The sequence below is a fragment of the Gavialis gangeticus genome, unplaced genomic scaffold (assembly GCF_001723915.1).
Source record: "Gavialis gangeticus isolate Ggan-Ray unplaced genomic scaffold, GavGan_comp1, whole genome shotgun sequence".
Lineage (NCBI taxonomy): Eukaryota > Metazoa > Chordata > Crocodylia > Gavialidae > Gavialis > Gavialis gangeticus.
The window spans coordinates 19,353,695-19,376,985 of NW_017729016.1; the positions used below are offsets into that span (position 1 = coordinate 19,353,695).

At 45.2% G+C, this 23,291-nt stretch overlaps 2 protein-coding genes across 2 annotated transcripts in view; both read left to right on the forward strand.

The window, feature by feature from the left end:
• Positions 1 to 14,824, forward strand: part of FOXK1 (forkhead box K1) — a gene marked incomplete at its 5' end in the record, with an annotated part of 28,694 nt that extends 13,870 nt beyond the window's left edge. The window contains 5 exons of the mRNA XM_019512617.1: positions 1,331 to 1,524; positions 3,199 to 3,365; positions 4,095 to 4,376; positions 6,573 to 6,797; positions 9,141 to 14,824. Coding sequence (XP_019368162.1) covers positions 1,331 to 1,524; positions 3,199 to 3,365; positions 4,095 to 4,376; positions 6,573 to 6,797; positions 9,141 to 9,358 — 1,086 coding nt within the window. The remainder of the gene's footprint in view (positions 1 to 1,330; positions 1,525 to 3,198; positions 3,366 to 4,094; positions 4,377 to 6,572; positions 6,798 to 9,140) is intronic.
• A 4,154-nt stretch (positions 14,825 to 18,978) lies between these two features.
• The window catches only part of AP5Z1 (adaptor related protein complex 5 zeta 1 subunit), a 20,057-nt gene continuing 15,744 nt past the window's right edge, over positions 18,979 to 23,291 (forward strand). Inside the window, exons 1-2 of the mRNA XM_019512618.1 lie at positions 18,979 to 19,040; positions 23,132 to 23,255. Of these exons, the coding sequence (XP_019368163.1) occupies positions 18,979 to 19,040; positions 23,132 to 23,255 (186 nt within the window). The remainder of the gene's footprint in view (positions 19,041 to 23,131; positions 23,256 to 23,291) is intronic.

Here is a 23,291-nt window from a genome sequence, read left to right on the forward strand (position 1 = left end):
TATTGACCCTTTGGGCATTTTTTTTTCAAGACGTTGCCCCCCCCCCCCTTTCTTCCCCCCCCCCCCCACACACACGTGCACCATGCACCAAAAAACTGCATGCAGATGCTGATTCCATTGTTACCCGCTCTCTGGAGTAGCGTGGCCTTTTGCACTTAGCAGTATAATCAGATGCACTCTGTCTACCCTAGTTTCCCTGCAGTTCCAGTTGGATATGGAATTTAACTTGGACTACAGCGTTGCTGTGCATTGTTAACCAGCAGCTGCTGCAGCCATCTTGCAGTGGTAGGTGAAGTGCTGTCTTCCTTTCCCTAGCAGCAGCCTCACTTTTAAAACACGTTTGTTCCTTGACAGCTGCAAAAAACAAAACAAAACACCATGGTAGGAGAAGGTTGAGAAACGAGTTTGCACAGACGTAGGCTCGGTAGCTTTCTTCTGCCCTGTGGCAGGCAGTGTGGAACATAGTCCAACATGGAACTGTTCATGTTATTCCAAGTGGCTGCCAAGCTGCATAGGTTTGGTAATAGGGTTGCTGACAGTCTATCACAGTGATTCTCAACCAGAATGCCTTGAGGTCCTTTCAGGGGTGCCACACAACATTAACACTGGTGCCAAATTGATTCACAAGATTAAACCCAGAGATTTCAAATAGAAATCTAGTGTTAGAATCCTTCTGACCTGTTTGGTCTTTCTGAGTTCTTGGCCCCGGAAGAACTCTGTTTGCGCTCAAAAATCGAGCGATCTCCAGGAGCTGGTGTTTTCCGAGGGAGACCTCAAGAATAAAAAGACTGAAGAGCCACAGGTCTAAAGGTGTGTTAATTAGCTCTTTTTATTATGGAGTGTGGCGGCCTCTAGTGGTCTTTGCTCAAACACACAAATGAGCAGTTTGGTAAGTAAATATCTTAGCCACGCAACATTTTTCACTTGCCTAAAATGTAAAAGGCCACCTCTGTGGTACACTAGTATGTTCTAGCATAGTTCCACTGTCCAGGCTTTCAGAAAAGATCTACTTTCGTATCTTACTGCAGAAGAGTTGCTGAGCTCACTATCATTAGGAGGTATTGCTAAGGAATAGGTGTCTAAGCGGCCCCAGACAGCTCCATCTTCCTTCATGGTTAATGGAAACTTCTTATTTGTAACCTTCTTCAGATTTTTACCAGTTACTTCCTTGCCCCTGGTGAAGGTCGCTGAATGCACAGCTTGCTTTTGGTTACGATCGATTCTGAAGGGGGTGAATATTGCTCTTCTGGCCTGGCTGTGAAGCCCATTTGACCTTCATATGCTACTTCCATGCTGTGTAGTAACGGGCTTCTTCCTCTCCTCCCTGCAGAATTCCATTCGGCACAACCTCTCTTTGAACCGTTACTTTATTAAAGTCCCACGCTCCCAGGAGGAGCCTGGAAAAGGCTCTTTTTGGCGAATCGACCCAGCCTCTGAAGCCAAGCTGGTGGAACAGGCATTCCGGAAACGAAGGCAAAGGGGCGTGTCCTGCTTTCGGACACCTTTTGGACCCCTCTCCTCCAGGTGAGTTCTGCCCCCTCTTCTGTTTCTTGTGCCAAACCCTTTGAAGAATTGTTGTCCAATGTGGTGGCAATAAATTTGTCCTCCTCTATTGGATTTAGAATGGTAACACGGCTACATATGCCTGGAGAATGCTTGGAGTTTATTTTTTAGTGGGTATAAGATCACCGTTAATACATCTGTCTTTGCTGTAATCGCAAAGAGTTGCAGAACCGGTATCAAAGGAAGAAGTGGTATACTACAGTAACTTGGTTTTGGAAAAGTTGGGTTCACATATGTGAGAGGTCATATGAGAAATTGCTGTCTGATTGTATGAACCAGACTCTTGAGGGGACATTACTTTATTTGTCATGATTATGAGCAGTGGGGATTCAGACATGAGATGAGAGGAAATGAAATTGCTCCAGCCAGTGGGGCATGTGTAGAAGAGAAGCTAAACACTAACTAATGTACCTAATGCAGTATATCCTTCTTAGCTGTTATATGTCCAAAAGTTATCTCAAAATGGGAGACCAGGGAAAAACAATATCTCCAGTGGCTTCCACATCGTGAAGTGTGAGAGAGAAGAATGTATTTATTGATTGTCAAAGGAAATGGGAAGCCCACAGATAGTATGCTTGTTTGACAGAAGCTTTTTCTATTAAAATGAATATAAATCAAGCCAGGCTTCTTCACAGCCCAGTGATACCTGATCAGTTTATCCCATGAGACCTGACAACTAAACATCACGCCCAGTTCAGTTTTAGATTCTAGAAATGACTGTGCAGGACCTAGGATTTGGAAATCCATAAACTCATCTGTCTTCAAATATCTGTGTTGGTCTGCTAAATTGCTGCACTGGCTCGAGAGTCTAGGAATGACTTCAGTATACTTGTGCCTGTCTGGGTTTGGGAGCATTGTTTATAGAGGTGATTTCTTGAAGACGCAGTTTTTCTTGTGTGTCTAAACTTTTGAATGCCTCCATGCAGAACAGTGTTCTCATTCAAGGCTGGCTACTTTCTTGGTCAGAAGGGAAATGAAGTGCTTGTAGCTGTTACCTTGAGTTTTTGAACAGCAATTCACTTAAGTGGCACTTGTACTCCTGAGAATTTCCTAATTCCTGGTACTGTCAACTTGAAGATGACCTTTTCCTGAGCTCTTTGTATCTGTTCTAGGTGCGAATAAAACCTGAGGTTCCCGTAACTGAACAGTTAGCAAACATTTTTAATATTTTTTTCAGAGTACATTGTGGTGGTGTGTCTGTGTAGTCAGCTTCCCCTGTAAAAGCAGAAGAGAAATGGCAGAGAGGGCTGGGGGGCCTGGGCTTCTGCCCCATTCAGCCCTTTTTACACATCACCAGAGGATCAGGAAAATTCTTGAGTGTGTTTTTAAATGTCAGGCTCTGCCAATCAAAGGGTCTTTGTTAGAATAACATATTTAAAAAGGTTGACTTGTGCCTTTCAAGGTCAGATTTCATCCTGCTACAGGTCATGGCTGCAGAAAAGTGCTGGCATGCATGTGTCAGGCCTGTGGGCTTGTGAAGGGAGTGGGGGCGGGTGTACACACAGGGGAAGAATGGTTTCATGGTGCTGTCAGAGCAGAAGCTCCAGCTGTTGGAGATGCCTTTGGCTCTCTGTGAATGGGTTCCTGGTAAGTGCAGATGATGCCTGACTATTCATACTGTGTCCTGCATTCTAGGAGTGCCCCTGCCTCCCCAACTCATCCTGGCCTGCTGTCCCCTCACTCTAGTGGCCTACAGACTCCAGAGTGCCTGTCCCGGGAGGGCTCACCCATTGCACATGACCATGACTTTGGGTCAAAGTTAGCCTCTGTTCCAGAGTATCGGTATTCACAAAGCGCGCCTGGTAAGTAGCCTCTGTATTGCAGGAAAGTGCATTCATCTTGGCAGGTGGCCATGGTATTGAATGCTTTGCAAGTATGTTGGTGGCCAGAGGAATGGCAACCTGTCAGGGAAGCATCTGATTGCAAATTCATCCCTTGCCCCTTAGGTCTGGAGACTGAGGAAGATTAGATAGCTTTAGAGCCTGCCTCTTACTAGCCTCAGCTTCCAGGGCCTGTGCCAAAATAGGGAAAAGGAGCTCTGTGCTGCTGTGGCAGACTGCTACCAGTATTCAGTCTAGCTTACTGCTATTCTGGGCAAATGTAAACAATACTGCAGTCTTTACTGTTCCCTCTCCTCTTTGGCCATTTAGGCCAGTTGCCCTCTTGAGGCTTCTGTGTGTACCTGTAGTCCTCTCTGACTAGCTCCTTAATAAAAGCGTTTGTTGGAGATGGAGCTCGGTGTTTTTTTTCTGCCCTGGTGGGGGAGAGTTTTGCAGGGTGGTGATCTTAGAGCTCAGCACTCCCTGCGAGTGTGCTGGCTTCTCACAGCTTTGCATTCTGAGCATAAACATTGCATACGGTGGCCCTCAGCCTCACTGCCTAGGAACTAGGAAATGTAAGGGTGAAGGGGGCCAGCATGGCCTTTAAACCATGATTCTTCTCCCTTATGCTTAGGTGCTGAGCGTTATGTATCAGCAGTGCCTCAGGCTGCCTTCCATCTGACTCTAACAGGCATCTCTCTTCCATTTCAGGCTCACCTGTCAGTGCTCAGCCAGTGATCATGGCTGTTCCTCCCCGGCCATCCACTCTAGTGGCAAAGCCGGTAGCCTACATGCCAGCCTCAATAGTGACTTCGCAGCAGCCCTCTGGTCATGCAATTCATGTAGTTCAGCAAGCGCCCACTGTTACGATGGTCAGGGTGGTGGCCTCCTCTGCCAACTCCGCTAACGGATACATACTGACAAACCAGGGCACGGCAGGCGGCACTCACGAAGCAGCCGGTGCAGTGTTGGACTTAGCTGGTGATCATCGAGGTACCTGATTTCTCCTCTCTGCTCTGTGCAAAGGAAGTTTCCAGCACCCTGCATGAAACGTGGGAGGGAGTGGGGTTCACAGCTGCTGCATTTATTGGGTGTTTTATCTTTAAAATATCAGTCACTAGATACCACTTAAACGGGGTCAGAGCTCCCATACTAGATCTGCAGGGGATCCAAGATCTGCGGGGCCTTCACAGAGTAAGAGTCTGCCTGGAGTTTTCCAGGAGACAACTTTATATATACAGCAGCGAAATATTTATTGGGGTCCTGGTGTCCCCCTGCGTTGCCTTTGTGGGCTGAAGCCCCATTGAGTACATTGGACAAAATGGAAGGGGGGTGTTCTGCTAGCCAGAACCCCGGCACCCCAAACTAGGACCTTGGTCTGAAAGGCAGCACAGAGAAGCTGTTTAAATACTTGGGACTCTGTGGGTGTCTGAAATATATTGCAAAGAAGGAAGGGTGCAAGCTTGTGGGAATGAGTCTTGTTGATGTGCACGCAGTGTCTCTGTTTAGAGGAATTGTCAGACAATTCCTCTAAGACAAAGTGAATATATTAAGGATCACTTTGTCTTTCTAAACGGGTGGCTCTGGTCTCAATGAGCACTGTGAGTTAAGCTTGGAATATAGGAAAGGTGTCCTGGGCCATTGAATTCAGCCCCCTGTGTTCACAGATCATTATTTCCCTAAGACATCCTAGAAGTCAGCATTGCAGACCTCCGTGCACAATACCCGGAATACTTTCCGTAGCTGAAGGTCTGGCCGATAAGGGCACTGCCTGTTCCCTGTCGCTGCAATGACAGGGAAGGATTTGGTTAATAATTTAGTATCGTAGAGGGATCATTTTCCTTCGGCTGTGCCTCAGGCAACACATGCTGTTCTGCAGCCCTCAATGATAACTACATGCTGTTGCTGTACAGGTGTGTGCAGTACAGGTATATTCTATACGGGTGATTCACTCCTGGCATAGGAGCAGCAGGAGTGAATTCTACCCTCTCAAGTCGCAGGTGGGATGAAACAAAGACTCTCTTCCCTACAGTAATACTAAACCCTAAGCATTTCCTTTGGTGTTGGATTTCCTATTTTGCTCCATGCCAGACTCTCCTGCTTGCCCTTTGTGTGATCTAGGGGAAGCAAATCTGTGCCAGCTTGCCATGTTCTGTAGTTCTTTGGTATGATGGTGTGTATTGCTATGTCTCAGGGGATTTGTGTGGAGGCAGGGAACACTCCTCGTTTAGGTTACATTGGTTGTAATCCATGCAAAAGCTGTTGGGTACCTGTAACTAAAAGAATCAGGGGGAAAATAGCTTTTTGCCCCTTACAGGTCTTCAAAGGGAAAGTCTATCCTTAGCACTGGGGAAACGGTTTTATGGGGAAGCAGGGGCATGTGATATGTGCAATTAGAAAACTTGCGGAATCATCATTAAAGATGGCTGCAGAGTTTGAAAGGCTTCAGAATAATAATTTGTTCCCCAGAGTAAGTACCTGTCACTTTCCTTACGTCCCCAGTTGCAGTGTTCTTTCCCTAGTGCATGGGATGAGAGAACCACTGCCTTCAGAGACCTGATCCTACTGTGTGAATTGACTCTCAGACAACACACCTTCTAGGGCCTGACCCTGCTTAAAGAGTTTTGGGCTCTAATCTCACAGGATCAAACCCCAAGTGCCACCTATGTCATCTACCCCTTGGAGCCAGTGGGCACATCCAGACGAATGTGGACATTTGGTTCCCTGGGGACAAGTAGTGGTGCTGCAGCTTGCACCACAGCTACTTGTTCCTGGGAATGCCTGTGCCACATGCACTTTGATGCACAGCAAGTTATCCTGAGTGGGATAGGGGAGGCTGGGACCAGCACTGGACTGGCCACTGCAGCCTTACCTGGGGGCTGCCCAGGGCTGCAGCCGCTGTGATTCTGTTGTGCAGAGCCTGGCCGGCAGCCAGAGCATGGCTTCAGGTGGCCCAGCTCTGTACAGCCTTGCTACTGTATGTGCTACTGTTTGAGACCTCTGCTTGAGAAGTGATACTTTCCATTCCCTCTAAGTATAGATTTGGGGAATTCTGGCTGTATGTAGTTGGGTATCTCTGCTTTTCTGACCCCAGGGTAGGTACTGCTGCTGACAGTTACAAAAATGAAGTCTGCTCACAACCCTGCCAGGAAGTGAGTAATAATCTTTTCTCTTTCAATGTCCGAGCAGGCCTGGATGAGAAGCCGACGATTGCATTTGCCACGATACCCACTGCCAGTCGAGTCATTCAGACTGTTGCCAGTCAAATGGCTCAGGGTGTCCCAGGACAAACAGTCACCATCCTTCAGCAGGCAACTCCAGTAACTCTTGGACAGCACCAATTACCTGTGCGGGCAGTGACACAAAATGGGAAGCATGCTGTTGCCACCAACAGCATCACTGGCAGCGCTTACGGTATGGCTTGCATAAGCACACTCTGTGCCTCCTTATCAGATGTAGTTTAATGTGCACTACTTCTGCAGTTAAAGTGCTTAGCTTTGCAGGGGTTACCCCAGCTGACTGAAATTCTTACACCAAGATGTAAATTCCACAGACTTCTGCACCAAAAGCACCACTGATCATCTTCTCCCTTGGTTGTTTGTTCCTTCTTTTATCATGCGTTTCTCAGTGCTCTGATTTCCGCGCCCCCACCATGAAGCAGCTCTGCCGTGTGCAGCAACATTACCCCTGAAAAGTCCATGCATGGCCCAAGTATGCATCTGTTCCTGTATGCCCTCTTTCCCTTCCCTGGAGGGTTTTCATCTTTGGCAGATAACTGTCTTGAGCCTAATTTCTTCTGCCTGTTTTCTCTACCAGCCAGCCCTTGCCCTCGGTATCACATACTAAATCTTCCCTGATACTCTTAGTACACCATTAAATCCTGAATCCTATTCTCAGAATATCCTTCTTTCTTTTACTGTCTGCTTTGCATCCAGTCTCCCCCACTGAGTCTTGGACAAAGAATCTAAGATAATGGTTCCTCCCCTCTTCCCATCCTAAGATGAAAGATTCATGGACCCTGGGAAGAAGAAAGCATATTTCATCATTTCTGTCATTGCAGGATTGTTCCCCTTGGGAACTTGTCTAGCAGTTTGTCCAGTTTAGTTTTAAAAGTCCCAAGCTTATTTTCCCCTTGGGAGATTCTCCGTGTTGTTCCTCAGAATGGTAGGCATCCTCCTATAAAGGGTGAGGACTGCTAATGGCAGAACCCTTGTTCTTTGTGAGATGCTTCCTCTTCCTAAGAGATTATAAAATTGCAGCTTCTCTTCTATGCTGCCCATGGGCAGTCAGCATTGTAATGTCTTAGTTGCATGGAAGTTTCCTTAAAAAAAAAGATGAAATAGATGCTGCTTTGCCATAGCATTATGCAGATGTTAAAGTAGGACCTTGTGATTGCTAATTTTTCTTCATTTATATTTGGGCACTCTAACATCACTAAAATGTGTCTTGCTTTTTGTAATCAGATGTGAGTGTTGGAATCCTTCTGATGGCTCCCAGCCTTCAGTTAAGTGGTGATAAACTGTCTGTGCTGAGGCGGGGGAGCACAGAGAAGGCTACCTGAAGCTGGTTACAGTACCCAAGTTGAAAAATCTGGGTTTTTTTCTTCCTCTTGTGTTCCCTGGGTTTTTACTGTTTTGTTCTGATTTCTAGCCCCTTTTATGGAACCAAGATGGTTCTTCTGATTCATGATCAGTGACTTCCCCATCTACTTGTCCTTGTGGACAGATGGCCTCCTTTTCAGTTGTGGGGATTTGAAGAACTTTGTTCCTCTTCCCATCCTGAAGCTCTGATTTGTGTGCCTTAATAGTGGACATACCTCTGACATCAGCTCTTGCTTATACCTCCTCTTAGTGTGAATTCCATTCTCTCCGAGTCCCCTTTGGCTACTTTCTCTATCATGATAAAGTCCAAGAACTCCATGTACCTGGATTTTTAAATTGGTTTTACTTTCTGAAGCTAACCTATAAGCATATTCTTGCTGTGCCTTATACCCTAGAGAGATTGTATGCAGAATGTACAAGAATAAGTTCTTTTAAATGAAAGTACGTTACTCTACTTCTCTTTTGTTTGTTACTGGGAGACGGTTGTCAGTACAGCATGTAAGCCAGGAAATCCTAGGCTCTCAGCTCTGGGAACCCTGTCATGGCTGAGGGCAAATTACTTAACCTCCCTGCCTCAGTTAGTTGCTTGTACAAGGCAGATGACACTTGCCCCATCAGAGTTTTTGGTGTAATGTTTCTCCTTGCACAAGTTTTCCACACCATACAAGCTGCCAATACAGCTGGCTTTCTCATTGGCAGTCTTGGTAGGGGCTTAGCTTTGGAGCCCAAACTGCCATTTCACCCAGTGAAGTGATCTCTGTAGGTCAGGGTGAAGGCACTGTAGCATGGCAGCCTGTCAGAACCTTGGACTATGGCTTTGCCACGGATCCAGAATACTTCACCGTCACGGTCTAGTGGCTGTAACACAGGAGTGCAAGTTTCCTGGCTGGAGACCCTTCCTTAGCACATGGGTTCAGATGTGTGTATTAATGGCTTTAAAGCAGAAGATCCTACAGTGGAGATACTGGAGAAGGGCAGAATGTCAGTGTTTGCTGAAGTTGGGCACAACTTAAACTTAGAAACTTTTTTGTAAATTGCTGGTGAATTTACACATCTGCCAGATCACCTCCCTCTCCAGCAGGCTTCAGGTTTATTGTAGAGCAGCAAATATTTTAGTGCCTTTGCCAAATTAATCCTGTTCTCTCCCTTTCCCCAGCTCTCGCAAGCCCGCTGCAGCTCCTTGCAGCCCAGGCCAGCTCATCCACTCCTGTAGTAGTCAGCCGGGTGTGCGAGGCAGGGACTGAAGACTTAGGAGCATCATCGGGAGAGCCTGATGTCAAAAGACCCCGGATAGAAGAGGCCAGCGGAGTAGTCTCCACTCAACCTGGCGTCATCACGTCTACAGCCCCACAAGGACAGGCAACCAACGAATGAGGAACCGGTGGGCAGAGCTGGAATGTCATGAGGGTGGGTGGCATAAGCCTCGAAAGCAGCTTTCGAAGAAGAAAACAATCTGCAACCGCAATAGCCTGAATAAAGAGCTCGTTTTAAGATTAGGTTTTAAACTGCAGGTCAGCCATCTTTTAGACCCTCGAGGTGCCAAAAAAGAACGAGAAAACCCTTCCCAACTACCTGTACCTGGAACTTGGTTCTGCCTTTAATTATGGGATTTTTTTCCTCTTTTTAGATTAAAAAAAAAAAAAAAAAAGACAACTGATTGTATGACTGCTGGGATATTTTTAAAGTATCTTGCCCCTTTTTTTGCTCCAGGGGAATGGGAGTTGCAGTTCAGCGTCTGAAGGAATGCATCATAGACATATCTGCTCCCTGGGGAAGAAGGCTTCTCATTTCTGATGCCTTAATACTCTGCTTCTCAGAGCTTTGAAACCGAGGACCATTTCCAGTAGCCCCCCAGGGTGATCAGTGCTGAAAAATGGGTGCAGCTTCTCATAACAGCATTAAAGTGGTACCAAACTGAAAAAAAACCAAAAAAAAAAAACCCCAGAATGATTTTTAAGTTGAAACATCATTAATATGAATGTTTATTTATGTGAGGATTTGGGATGGGAGCTCCAGGGCTCAACCAGCTGGATCTTCAAAATGCAGATTTTCTTCATTCCCTTTGAGGGAAAGAAAGAAGTTGGAGGAGCTGTATTCATTTGATTCCTGTATAGAAAGAAAAAACAAGGGGTTTCTCACAGTTATTCGTCATCTTCTCTGGACTCCTGGACAAAATGTCACAGTGACTGCAGACCACATGAGGAAGGGTACCTCTGAATGGTTCTGTGTATGTTTGATTTTTCTAGTTCCTATTGTTCCATTTGGGAGCAATGTGGTTTGTTCATAATGAGATTCACCACCTTCCCTGTTAATCTAAGGGAGAACTATATTGGCCTTCTGCACTGAAGTTACCTCTCTCTCATCTCTTGGCAGTATGATCCTCTGTCCTGAAAACCAAGTGCCCAGAGGCCACCAGCCTGGGGTTGTGTTGAAGCTCGGAGTTGACATTGATATAGCTGGAAAAGGGTTACACTCGGAGTCCCATAATCTGCTGCTGACACAGTGAGGTTAAATTCTAGGGGTGAGGGGCAATAGGGCTTCTAGACAGTATTGAATATGAATCACATAAACTAATGGCAACCAAGAGATTGGAAGCCCGACTTCTGTGTGGTGGGAGGGAAAATTAGCTATGTTGGAGATTTCTTTTGGCCCAGACCCCAGAGATGCAGTAAGAGGCAAAGGACCAGCTGTCCCACCATCTTCGCTAGGGCTGGCCAGGAGTAAGGGAGACTTTTTTTTCTTTTAAGAATGTCTTAATTAAGAGTTGGATCTATCAGACTCTTTTCTGAGTGTACCTTTAAAAATGAGTGCAGTCCCACCATCTCCACTGGTTTCTGAGGCACTCAAAGCATTTGTGGAGGAAGGATGCGGTGCATGACATGTTGTGTTTGGGAGGGGAAATAGAATCAATGTTTGCGTGCGTTTGATTCCAGCCCCCTTTGCTAGCATGTTTTCTGGCTAACCACCAAAGACTCTTTAACTTAACAATTCTGCTGATAGCTATGGTAGTGGTGAAGGAGGGCAAGCAGCAGGGGGGCATGTCTTCTTTTGAGGGGTCTAGTTCTGCTAGCATTGATGTGGTGCAACATTATCACCTTGCTGTAAAATCCAAACTGGCAGTGCTGTTATGGAGCAGAGAGCTGCAAGCTCAGAGGGGAACTTTTCCATGGGAAGAGATTTCCTTAAGATACTGAAGACAATGCCACTCATATCCATAGTACTTGTGGTCACAGGTATTAGGGAGCAAAGCTGAACTGTTAAGTGTCTGCTAAAATCCTGAGTAGGAGGCCAATGCAGGAGCAATATGAACAGCCAACAGGCAGCACTTGTTCTCTTCTAGGCTTCCTTTCTATTTGCCAAGCCTTGTTCTCTGTCCGAGATTCACTGCCTGGAAGAAGGAGGAGCAAGTTTGTTGTTCTCTCACAAAAGGACCTTCCTGAAAAGAGGATACATTTCCTGAGCCTGCGCTGTTTAGAGAAAGTATTCAGGACAGTTGGGCATCTTCACTTTGGCCGTCCTAACTTGGGTGCATGTCTGTGGCAGTGAGTGGTCACTCTGGATGTTAGTCCGCTGAATTGTTTTTACAAGGTGGGGAGGGAGAGACTCTTACAATTTGCAAAAGTATCACAGCAAGCAAGTCTGCAACTTCCATTTTGCTTTTTAGGATGCTGGCTGGGTTTGTAACAACAAGAATCTAATGTTACTGTTTGCTCAAAGGCAGAAATCTGAGAGACGACTGCATTGTCATGGGCTCAGAAACAGGGCATGGTGATCAGTGCTGTGCAGTGTAGTTGTGACGTTACAACCTGTGAGTAACTCCACTGTTGCTGGGGCTTGGACCTTCAGCGCACCTCTGCGGTTAGGAGTCTTCTTCTAATTAAGACCTGATAGGATTTGTAATGGGTCAGGTGAACCATGGTGCATTCAGGGTCTGAGAAGGTGATGGTCCTTGGTTGCTTATTTTCCTTTGAAGTGATCTGTAAACAGACAGGATGGAGCCCTGAGCTGCCATAAATTAGCACAGCACTGTTGCAGTTTGTGGAGTCATGCGTGTTTACACCAACAGAGGAGCTGGCACAGAGTATTTCCATGAGTCACCGTAAACACTATCAACCATCATCTGCAAGTTCAGGGTATAGATTTGTCCCTTCAGCCTTTAGGGCAGCGTAACACTTTCCCAGTCTGTTTGTGGCTCAGGACACACCTGGTGGCCAACCTGCTAGTAAACAAGCAGTTAAATATTCTCATTTGTTCTGCTCTTAGATGCCTGGGACCTCTTGGTTTATGCAGTCAGTGTGCTCCACTTTGTTCCTCACCACTCTGGCATGCTCCCCTTCTGCTGCAGGAAGGATTCGTGCCATTTGCAGACGAGTCCTTCCTTTGCCAGGCCTTTAGTTGTGGCTTGGCTGCAGTGGGGCCTGCACAAGTTAAAATAACAGTTCATATCCAGCAGCCCATCGAGAGCTGTGGAAAAATTGTCCCCCCTTCCTTTTTTTGGAGGAGCTGATGACAGGGTGTTTGTTTACCTCTCGTTTCAGGCGTCCAAGCTAATTCTTTATCACGTTGCCTATCTCACAATGCTGCCCACTTCTGTTATTAATGGTAATTTTTCTGCAGAGTTTTGGCTTTAAAAGGAAACGTAGAAATGAGAGAAGGAATCGGCCTAGTACATTATCTTAGTCCATCCCTGCCAAGGCAGCATCTCAAAATCAGACGTGAATTTTCATCCCCTTTAACAGTTTTGTCAGCATGTTAAAATTAAATAAAGCATAGGAAAACCAAAACAGGGAGGTGATGGAAATAATGACTACAGTACTCCCTTTCCCTGCCAATCCGCCAACAATAAAACTATGCACTGTTCCATGCCTATCTTCATAGCTTTACTTTCTAAATGAAATGTCTTGCTAATTAACCTTGTTCCTTAATCATAGCAATTCTGTCTCTTGCTCTCCCATTGTTAATAATTGTCTTACTCTGCTGATTGTATATAATCAATATAATGAAAATGGGTTGTGTTGCTGCTTCCTTTTAGGTGTGCAGAATTGGGGCTGGAAGTGTTGAGCGATAGTTACAGATTCCATCTATCATGAGTTCACAGGGGTTTGTTGAACCCCATGTTTTAGTTGGAAGTGACTTCATTTTGATGACCTTTTTCCCTGAGCTCTCCAGTCAACGTGGTACCCAACAGAGCGGGTTCTCCCTTTTTAAACAGCTCCCTATGCTTTGGCTCTTTATTGCTATCGTCCATGTCAGATCCAGGCATGGTCCTATACCACATCTCTGCTGCTTTTCAAGTCAGTGAGATTACAGTGATTTTTCTAGGAAGGCTGCAAAGTCCTTGGAATAAGAAGTGGCAATTTCCTGCTCCTCCATTGTGTCTGTGAAGGTGCTCCTTCATTCTGGTATTTTGAACATACCATCCTGTACTTGAATTATCCTTTGCAAAATATTCAATGTACTTTAGTGATTGACTTGAAACTAAAACTGTGTTCTCTGAGTCCTGCAGAATCATACAAAAGACTGTATCTACGTTTTAGAGTCCTCTCTTTGAAAATGGAAGCTGTCAGGTTTTTGTAAGGTTGAAACCTAATTTAAATGAGCTCTTCTGTTGAAACTTCGGAGAGAGGTCTGCCTACATTTCAGCCCCTCTTCTCATTTTGTCACCTTAGCTAGGTAAGCTCTACCACATACTTGTGCAGAAAGCCAGTATTACGTCACCAGGCTTTCTTTCTCTTGGGGGCATTACAGCTGTGTGATGAGGATGCATTGAGGACATTAGTTTTAACATTTATATACAACTTTGAGAACCTAATTTCCAGAAACTCCATTGTCTCTTTTTTCATCTAGTGATTGCATTAACATCCTTTTATTATATCTTGCAAAAACTCAATTAAATTTTGGCATCTACTGTGGTATCTGTGTAACAAAGGTTATACCAGGCAGCTTAAAAATATAAACATCTTACTTGCTTCAAGCAATTTGAAACAATTTAACACAGAAAGAACTTTAAAAATCAACTGTTTCCTCTTTGAATTTTTTTCAGCCTGAATGAAGAGATGGGTCAAATTGACTTGGATTAGAGGCAGTTAGAGTGACTTATTCAAGCCTCAGTGCAGTGCTTGGATTGCAGACACTGATTGTTCTTGATGTCATGTTGATGGATTTATTTGAAAATCATATCTGTCTCATTTTTTCCTAAAGCAAAAGTTTTGGCTAGAATTTGCTGTAATGCAAAGTCTCTTTTATTGCAAGTGCAGATTTGGCCTGATTTGCTGGTGCAACAGTACACTGCCACACATGAGGATAAAGTTCATGGCCCTCAGTCCTTTTTTTTTTTTTTATTTCTTGGGCCAGTAGGGACTGGTAGTGCTGCAGGTAGTGGTGGTGTGTTTGTTCCCTGGTGAAAGCAGAGATCTGCCCAAGTCGAGGCTGGGAGATAACTAAATGATGAAAACACAGTTGGGATTCTCAGAGCTCCAAAAAGGTCTTGAGCTGGGGCAGTGGTAACCAGCTGATATTATAGTTCTGCCATGTTTCAATTTTATGTTTGTCACTTAAGAGATTCTGCCACTGGCTGCAGCTTATTCTGTGAAGTGTTGTCCTGAGAGACATGCACTCAGAGCTGTGTTGAATATTATGGGAGCAGAGAAATAATTAAATGAGGCCAGATCTTTTCTTGTGCTCCTGCAACCCATGCTGCAAATGGCTCTCATTTTTTAATTGGAAAAGTCCTAGTAGTTGATCCAGGTGATTGCTGGATAATATGGGTCATCATTAGAGCATGTAAATGGCTGAGTTATTAACCTTTGCTAATAAACTGCATAGGAGTAGTAGCTTTAATTTGATTTTGCATGTTACTTAATCGTCTGTGTTCTCAGTGCATCAGCTTATTGCTTTAATAAGCACAAATGCACTGAAGCGGTTGCAACCCTTTTTTCCTTTGTTTTATTCTACCCATATATATGTATATTTTTTTAAGTTTAAAAATATTATGTTAGGACTTGAATCTAACTCAAGTCAGGGCTGTTGACCTTTACTTGCCCATGGTGTGACATGCCAAGTTGTCCCTGGAGTCCTGGGTGTAGTCATGCTGGAGTTGCAGCCTTTCTTTGGAGGCAATAAGAATTTTTTTTCCCCTAATGCAGCCCTTTTGCAATGCAGCCCCAATGATGCCTGTAATATGCTGTGGCATGCATCTGAATGTTTGAATACGAGGGAGCTCTCCCATTGTGAACTGTATGGAGCCTGCACGGCAGATGCAGTAAAAAGAATTTAAACTAGAAATAGCTTTACTTTTGCATATTTCCTTTGTGATCAGGAGCTCCTCCTTCAAACCCAGCGCTGTTTGAATGGTTACATCCTAGACTGGGAATCCCTGTTACTGATAAGCAGAGAGAAACTACACTGCATAGAGCTAAGTTTCAGCAAACTGAATGGTACCACTAAACACTGGCAGAATGCTTACAAGGACCACAATGGGGTGAAAGCAGTTGTGGAGACATTGGCAGCCTTTAGAAATTCTGAAGTTTTGTCTTGCTTTGTTAAACCTATTTTTACTTCCTTGTGCAACTTTACTTTAGACTCTTATTTAATTTGAGACCTTTTAGGTTTCTTCATCCTGCTGCTAATGGACTGGGCATTAAGAACCAGTCTTCAAAGGGGACAAGACAAGCTTCTTCCATTTGGCATTATAATACAGTATATTGAGCTTTCTGCCTTTGTGAACGTTAATTAACATGCAGGAACAAGCTCTCCGCTGGCAGCCACGTCCCCAGCCAGCTTTCATTCTGGCTCCCCTAACCACATTTTTTCCCCTTTGGTTTACAGTTGTTTATGTGATCATTGAACACCACCCGTTAATAGCCTGGTTGTGGTGAGACTGCCTATCATAATTCTTGTGTCTCAGCTGCAGTTGGACAAAAGACTTAATTTGCTGGTGTTAGTTCTGTTTCTGGGTAAAAAATTAGCTTGAAGCTGCTGTTTTATAGCATACACTACTTCTGCTTGGTGTAGTTTACAGTGGAACCAGCTGAGAAGTGTTGGGCTTCAGGAAATTGTTACACTACTAGATCCCCGACTGTGGGATATGCTGAGATAGGGAAGCAATGCTTTCTTGTATGTATAGGATGTTAAACCATTCACATGCCTTCACATTGACCAGAGTAGCTGTTACTTCATGGGGACAATGCCCCCTTTATATATGTCTCTGTTAGAGTGCAACTGGTTAGGCCTATAGCCATACTCTCTGCTCAACGTGCTCTGTGCACGGTAATATATACATATGTGCACATCTCATAGCACTGCTAGCAGTGGTAAAGATCCCCAGCCACGGGGTTTTTCCATTACAGATGCTGTCTTTCAGAGGGGTTGAAATGTGGCTATAAATGGTTTTCTTTGGGCTGAGCATGACATTTGGGAAATACCAGGTCTCTTTAGGAGCACCAGGATTCATTTACAACAATTGGATTAGTTTCCAAAATGATACAAGCAGACAAAAATGTAAAGGTTTCAGTTTGTCTGCATTGTCTGAGACTTTTCAGAACGTGGGGCTGGATCTCCCTCTGTCACAATAGCTCACTAATGACAGCCTAAGTGACTGCTCCCGTGAAACAAGCCAGCGGCACATGACAAAGGAGTATGACGGCTACAAAATAAACCCTTTTAAATATTTGTTTAAAATATCAGAGTACTGATATCTATGTAAACATGAAATTTATATTTATATTTATTACTGTGTGTGGGTGTATGTATATAAATGGTCCGTAATTATTCCCTTAAGAGTGTAAATGGTACGTTACACAATGGATGGGTAAGTTCTGGTGCGCAGCAGTAATTCCAGGAGAATAACATCCTTCGCTTTAATTCAGGATGTGGGCAGCCTGTAGAGGGTGGCTTGAGTCCATCCTTCTACACCTCATCCCTCTTAAAAGGGCAGGTGGGCCAATTTGGTACTAGTATTTCACTCTCTTGTAAGAGTCCTGCAGTTGAAATCGTCACATTAGGAAATTGCACAGCTACACCATTGTGAGATGTTCTGCCAGCAGGCAAGGCCCTGAAGTGGCACTCCTAACAGTATGGGAATGGGGAAGATTGAAAGCTTGTCCCTTAGCTGTGGTTTAGGAAACCCAGGCCCAGAGTTCCTTTAGAGATTCTCCTCCTGCATCACAAGGCCTTCTCCCCACAAGTAGGAAATCAGGCTGGTCAAGTTTGTCTGCAGCATATCTTCTTTTGGAGTCTGTGGTAGAGGTGATCTCTTTTATTAGACCAACTAGATAGTTGCAAAAAAAAAATGCCTTTATTTGCAACCGTTGGGGCTCATGTGCCCTTCCTCAGGCAAAGGAGAATATTGTCTCAGGAATGGTTTTCGAGCCAAATTTGCATAGTTGCAGAGCAGCCTCAACACAACAGGACAGGGCGGACTCCTGCCTTGCCCAGGAGAACTTTTCCATCACCAGTCCTCCTCTGAAATGGGAAACATCCTAACAAGAAAGAACCATAATTCAACATCTGGCTTGCCATCAGACACCTTTGAGGTGAACAGACTGTTCCAGCTTTTATCTAACCCTAATTTGCATAAAACAAACTTTTCCAGCCAGGAGAATTTACAGCACCCTCCAGCTCTCCTGTGCAATATAGTTTCATTTCCACCTGGGAGAAATGTTACAGTCCTTGCAGTAGTCTTTGCCTGAGGATGGGCACATGAGCCTGAAAGCTTGCAAATAAAGAGAAAATTTTTTACAACTATCTAGTTGGTTTAATAGAAGATATCGCCTCTACCACACTGACTGCTTTTACTTTTTGGACCAGCACAGTTACAACCTTTTATATCCGATATCTTCTTCTGGTAATGCATTGTTGGAAGGTTTAGAACAAGCAGTCCCAAAGACAGTGACTCAGGATATTAGGCTAGTCTGTCAGTGTGTAGGGAGATATGTGGTGTCGTCTTTGTCCATCTTCTCTCTGATTCCAGCCTCTGCAGCTGAGTCTGAGCAAAGCATGCAGCCATGAAAGGAACTGCATTTGGGAAGCTACAGTGCTGCTTTGGGACAAGTTGCTGCGGTGCTCTGAGAGGGCATAGCTTCTTCCTTTCTGTTCTTTTTTTTCCCTTCTGCCCTGGGGAGATCGCTTTGTGATATTCTGGTTCCCCACAAGCCAGAGGCATAGGAGCTCTTGACTACAATGTAAGTAGGATTCCTCGTCCTTTGCCATTCACTAATGGTAAACTAATCCTCATGGGCCAGATTTCATCCCTACTGCAGTTCTACTGAGGTCACATGCATAAAGCAGAAGAACGTATTTTGATCTACTTTAGTGTTTCCTAAGTTAGGGCTGGAGACGTGGAAAGAAGCTGCTTCAGAGATGTCTCTTTAGAGTAAGATTTCATTAAATTTCTTGGAGGGCCCAGACTAAAAGCTCTGACTTGGTTTCTGTTGGCTATCAGGATCTGTTGGCTGATTTTTAGGTGCTGTTTTTGATTTGAAGATGACCAAAAGGGGAGTAACCATGGCAGTATGTGCAATGGAAGAAGCCAGAGGTTTTCCTGTCCTATTCCAAGGGAGGCAAGCTACAGCAACAGCCAAACTTCAGCCTGTATATGTGGCAGCTCCTTCACAACCTCTGTTGACTTCCCTAGAGGTAACAGCAAATCACCTTGGAGCCAGCATTTTGGGTCTAATTTGAGATCGGGTTCCTAGAACAAGTTTTGCACCTCCTTGTACTTCATTTGACTCCACTGAAAACTTAGTTTAAAGCAGAGCTTTAATTAAAAGCTAGAGGCTTTGTTTGAAGAGAAATGTCTCTGGGTTCCTGAAAAAATAAATAGGATTTAAATAGAAAAAATATAATCCTCTTCTGTCTGTCTGCCTCACTGCTAAAAATCAGATGCAAAAGATCCTGATGTGGCATTGATTAATATGCTGCCCTTTTGAAGTGGACGGGCTGTTGAAGTAGATGGACTGGTCAAACAGTATTTATTTAGCTAACGCAGTATCGGCATGTCGTTTCATCCGTCTTATGGCAGTGTCATCACCAGCATGAAGAGCTTGAAGGCCATCAGGTAGCATAGTAAACGGACACGAATCAATAATGTGGGACATAGTGGAACTTGTGCACAAGGCATTTGTCATCACTGCGAAAGCCCCATTGGTATAGATTTGTGGCACAGTGACCCCGGCCAATTCAAAAACAGACAAAGTTATAAATTTGGGCATCCTTTTCTCACCTTCCCCCCTCCTCCCCATACCCCCAAAATTGCTTCCGAAGTTGCAGGGAACCAGGGTATTGTTAGTCGGAAGAGAATTTTTTAGAGGAAAAGAAACGCAGAAAAGCATACTTAGAAATGCACCGAAATGAAATAGTGATATAAAATGCAATAATCCTTTTGAGTTAGCAAATCACCTTGGGTTCCTGGCACAGTGCTCCTCCCTGTGACAAAGCTGGCACTTACCGTGCAGTCGACCAGAGTAGTGAGATGTGTAACCACCTGTGGTATCCAGAGGACCAGTACGATCTGTCGTAGGAAGGTAAAGCATTTCCATCACGTGCCATAAGCCAGGTTTTTTTTTTATGATTAACATCATAAAATGCCAAATAATCAGTAATAACACGGTAAAACGTCTTCTGATTTGGAAACGATGCAAGAAAGCTGTTAAATCTCTAACCTCGCCTATATGTGTGTTCAGCCTGGTGGGTTTTTAATGAGGAGGACAAGTTGTATAAGGGTCTCAGAAGGTTGAGATGAATGAACTGTAACCCATCCCTTATACACAGATATGTAGAGGATCCTTGTCCCTTCCCTTCTGCATGGGTTTGGCACTTAGCTTTATGGGGTGGGGGTGGGTGGGATGAAGTCTATTTGCATTTTGGTTTCGGTTCTTACCCAGACGAGACACATCCTGCCAGAACCTTTTGCTTTTTACAGCCGATACTGAGAGTATTTTTAGTGACTTGTTTAATAACCAGCGCTTTAAAAAGCAGGTTGAGTATCTCAAGTGGGAAAGCTAGGTCTTAGGGCACTGGATGTCAGTTTTTCTCCTAGCCGTATTGCAGCATTTCCATCTGTGAAACAGCCTGGGTACACAAAACATGAATGAACATGGAGAAAGCAAGGAGTACTTATCTGGGTGATGGGCAGAGGGCAGCTGTTAACCACGGTGGGAAGGAAACACGACATTCAAGAGTGGGGCCTGCATTTTCATGTCCAGCGGGATACAGTATTTTTTTATAAGGAGCCATACTTTTTTTTTAAAGTACTTTGAGATCTGAATGTGATTTCTAATGTCTCAGAACGTTAATATTTTAAAGCTATAACAAAGGTTTAAATTTCTACTATTTTTTTCATTTAACTGTTCTGTTATCTATGACCTTAAATGGATGTATGTGGTCGGGGAGTCATTGCTTCTCCTCTTAGCATTTGTTTCTATAACCAGAAATAAAATTCTATATTAAAGAGAAAGTGCCCAGAAATCGCTTGCTCTTTTTTGAGTGGCCAGGGCACATGCTCTTACTGCTCTTAAAAGCATCACAGTAAGTTTATGGTTTTCCCTGTGTCTTGGAGTTAACCAGATGTTTGTTAAGAACCACCTGTGTAGGCCCAATGTATGCTACAGCTTTAATCAAGGTTGCAATGATTTAGAGGTGTGGCTAGCTCAAGAGTTTGCAGCTATACAGTTAATGCCCAGTCAGGTTGACTGGTCTGTCCTTCCAGCTTTTGCTACTGTAAAATGCCATCTCAGAGGATTTTTCTGTTTTGAATTCAGTGCTCCTCTGTGTGCCCTCCATACAGCAGGGAAGGACTCCTGCAATGTTCTCTGAATGCAAGGACACAAACGGGTGCACCAAGCTTGAGGATGCAGGATTTAAATGTTTCCCCTCCTTCCCATTGAATTGTGGATAGGGCATAAAACATCCTACTGGTGCCCCTGAATTCAACTCCACTATTTGGCAGGATGCTGTTTGGGAGCATTAATTCCTTACCATATCGTTAGTAACAAATAAAATGGCTTTTAAAATCAAAATCCATAACACTTCCAATTGATTAGAGCCCACCCCTCACACTAGGGCTGCAGGCTCATAATGTTTTTCACATCAGTGTTGACATGTTCTGCTAGCTATGTGCTGCAGCATTTCATTTGCTGTTGAAAATTACAAATTGGAGTATTTTTAATTTGCAAAACTATACGAGGGCAGGAAAGGTTTCTGACTCTTCCCCTGCAGAGGCTGGATAATTCTTACTGCCTGTTTTGCTTCCCTTGGCACTTTATTTCAACTGCACCTTCTTTTTTTTTTTTCCAAATCATCATTTCAATTAATCAACTCATTGGCTTTGTGTTTCAGAATTAAATATGAATATCTTTGAGACCTCCACTGACTTTGAGCAGATTCCCTAGTCAGGTAGCCATATCTTGACTGGCTGTTCTGGGTGTTAAAAATTTCATCCAGATTAGCAAAGTTGCTCCGTAAACAACGGCAACAGGAATCTAGTTGTAAGGCGCTTTCTGTTTGAAGTCGCATGCCATCTTCATTGGCCTTTGTAGCAAAGTACATCGGACAAGTTCAGTGCATTGTTATTTCAGGCAGAGGGAAACTGAGCTTGGGACCATCTGAATCTTTACATCAGTAGGCCCTCTGCTTCTGCATGTCTGACTGCTGTGACACCACAACCCTGATGAATACTTCTTGTTCCAAGGGGCAGGTGTGAGCTGATACCTCAGTGACTAATAGGCAAGTGCAAACTACTGCTGGTCAGGGTCTCTGAAGAACTTTATGCCAGTGGGCCCAGGGCACTCGATACCCAAGGGCAAAGGAGCCAAATTTTTGTGGTATCATCCCTTGCTGCTGAAAGATTGATGCCAAGCACTGCAGTAAAACCTTCCGGGCTTATTAGTAGTCGGAAGGAGGGATGTTTCTAATGGGGAAATGTTAATGCCTTTTTAACCTTTTGGGAACGATGAAGGCAGCCTGCTGAGTAGCCTATTTTTAACAGACTTTGCCCTTTTCAAAGCACATCATTTTTGAACGGTTCACGGGAAAGGCTAACAGCTTCTGCCAGCATCCCATTTTTAAAAACCAGGCTCTGTAAAAGCTGGGCCACACAAATGCATTTTCTATAGGCATTGTTTCCATGCTGCGGGGGGGGAGGTGCGTGTGCGTTGTGATGGAAAAGGCCTGAGTGAAACATCACTCATCAAGTCCCCTCCAAGGTGCTGGGTTTGAATTTGACTATGACTGAATGAAGCAAGTCAAGAGTATGGCCCCTTGCAGACAAACGGTTTATGAATGTCGGGGATCGGACACGAGAACTGCCATTTACTGGGTCAGACCAGAAGTCCATCTTGCCTTGTATCCTGTGTCACACAAAGGCAGACGGTGGACGCAGGAAGGGAGAGCGAACAGGCTATGACGAGGGTTTTTCCTCTCGCAGCCTCCAGCATTGGCAGTCTAGGCAGTTCTGATTCGGAGGCTGCCCCCCAAACTCCCACGTTCAATAGTTGTTCCTGCACCTTTCCTCCAAGACTTTAATTATGCCTTGGCTGCCAAAAATCTTTCTTTGGTTCATTTTACACGATCATTTTGTGTGTGGAACTTGTTCGGCTGCAATGACACAAGAAGCTCCTTCCCCGTGGCAGGTACTGGACAGAAGACTAGTTTCCCAAGAGCCGATTCCAGGATCCTCCGTGCGGCGTAAGGCCGGGCTGGGGCTCTGGGCCCAGCGGCTCATTCGAGGCTTCTCCCAGCTCTGCGGTGGGCCAAGGAAAGCTGGCACGAGCTAGCCTCTCCTCACAGCGCTGCCCCTGCTATTCCCGGCGAGGCCGGTCCTTGGGTGTGGTGTGGGACCCGCTGTAGCGCGCCTGCGTCCCGGCTGCCCTGCCAGCCCCGTTGTCTTCCTCGGGCGACGGGGGGGAGGCAGCAAGGAGCCCATCCCCTGTCTCTGAGTGTGGGGGGCACTGTCCCTGCTCCCTCCCCCGGGACGGCGGTGCCCCAGCCTGGCCCCTCGTCCCCTCCCCTCCCCTCCCCTCGGCGTCGTGGCCATAGCCGCGGTCACGCTAAGGCAGGCGGGGCGCTGACCTGAGCTGTGGGAGTGGGGAGAAGGGGTCAAGGGCCAGTGACCCCCGCCTCCGCTTCCCCCTGGGCTTGGGCCTGCCACAGAGGGCCAGTACCTTCATCCAGCCCTCCCACGCGCGTGGGGGCGATCCGGATTCATTCCGGAATCTCGCGCGGCGAAACCACGTTCCCGTCCGGAACCTTTCGGGAGCGGACGCGCCGGCCGGAAGTGCGCGGCGAAAGGCTTCCCCGGCTTCCGGGATGT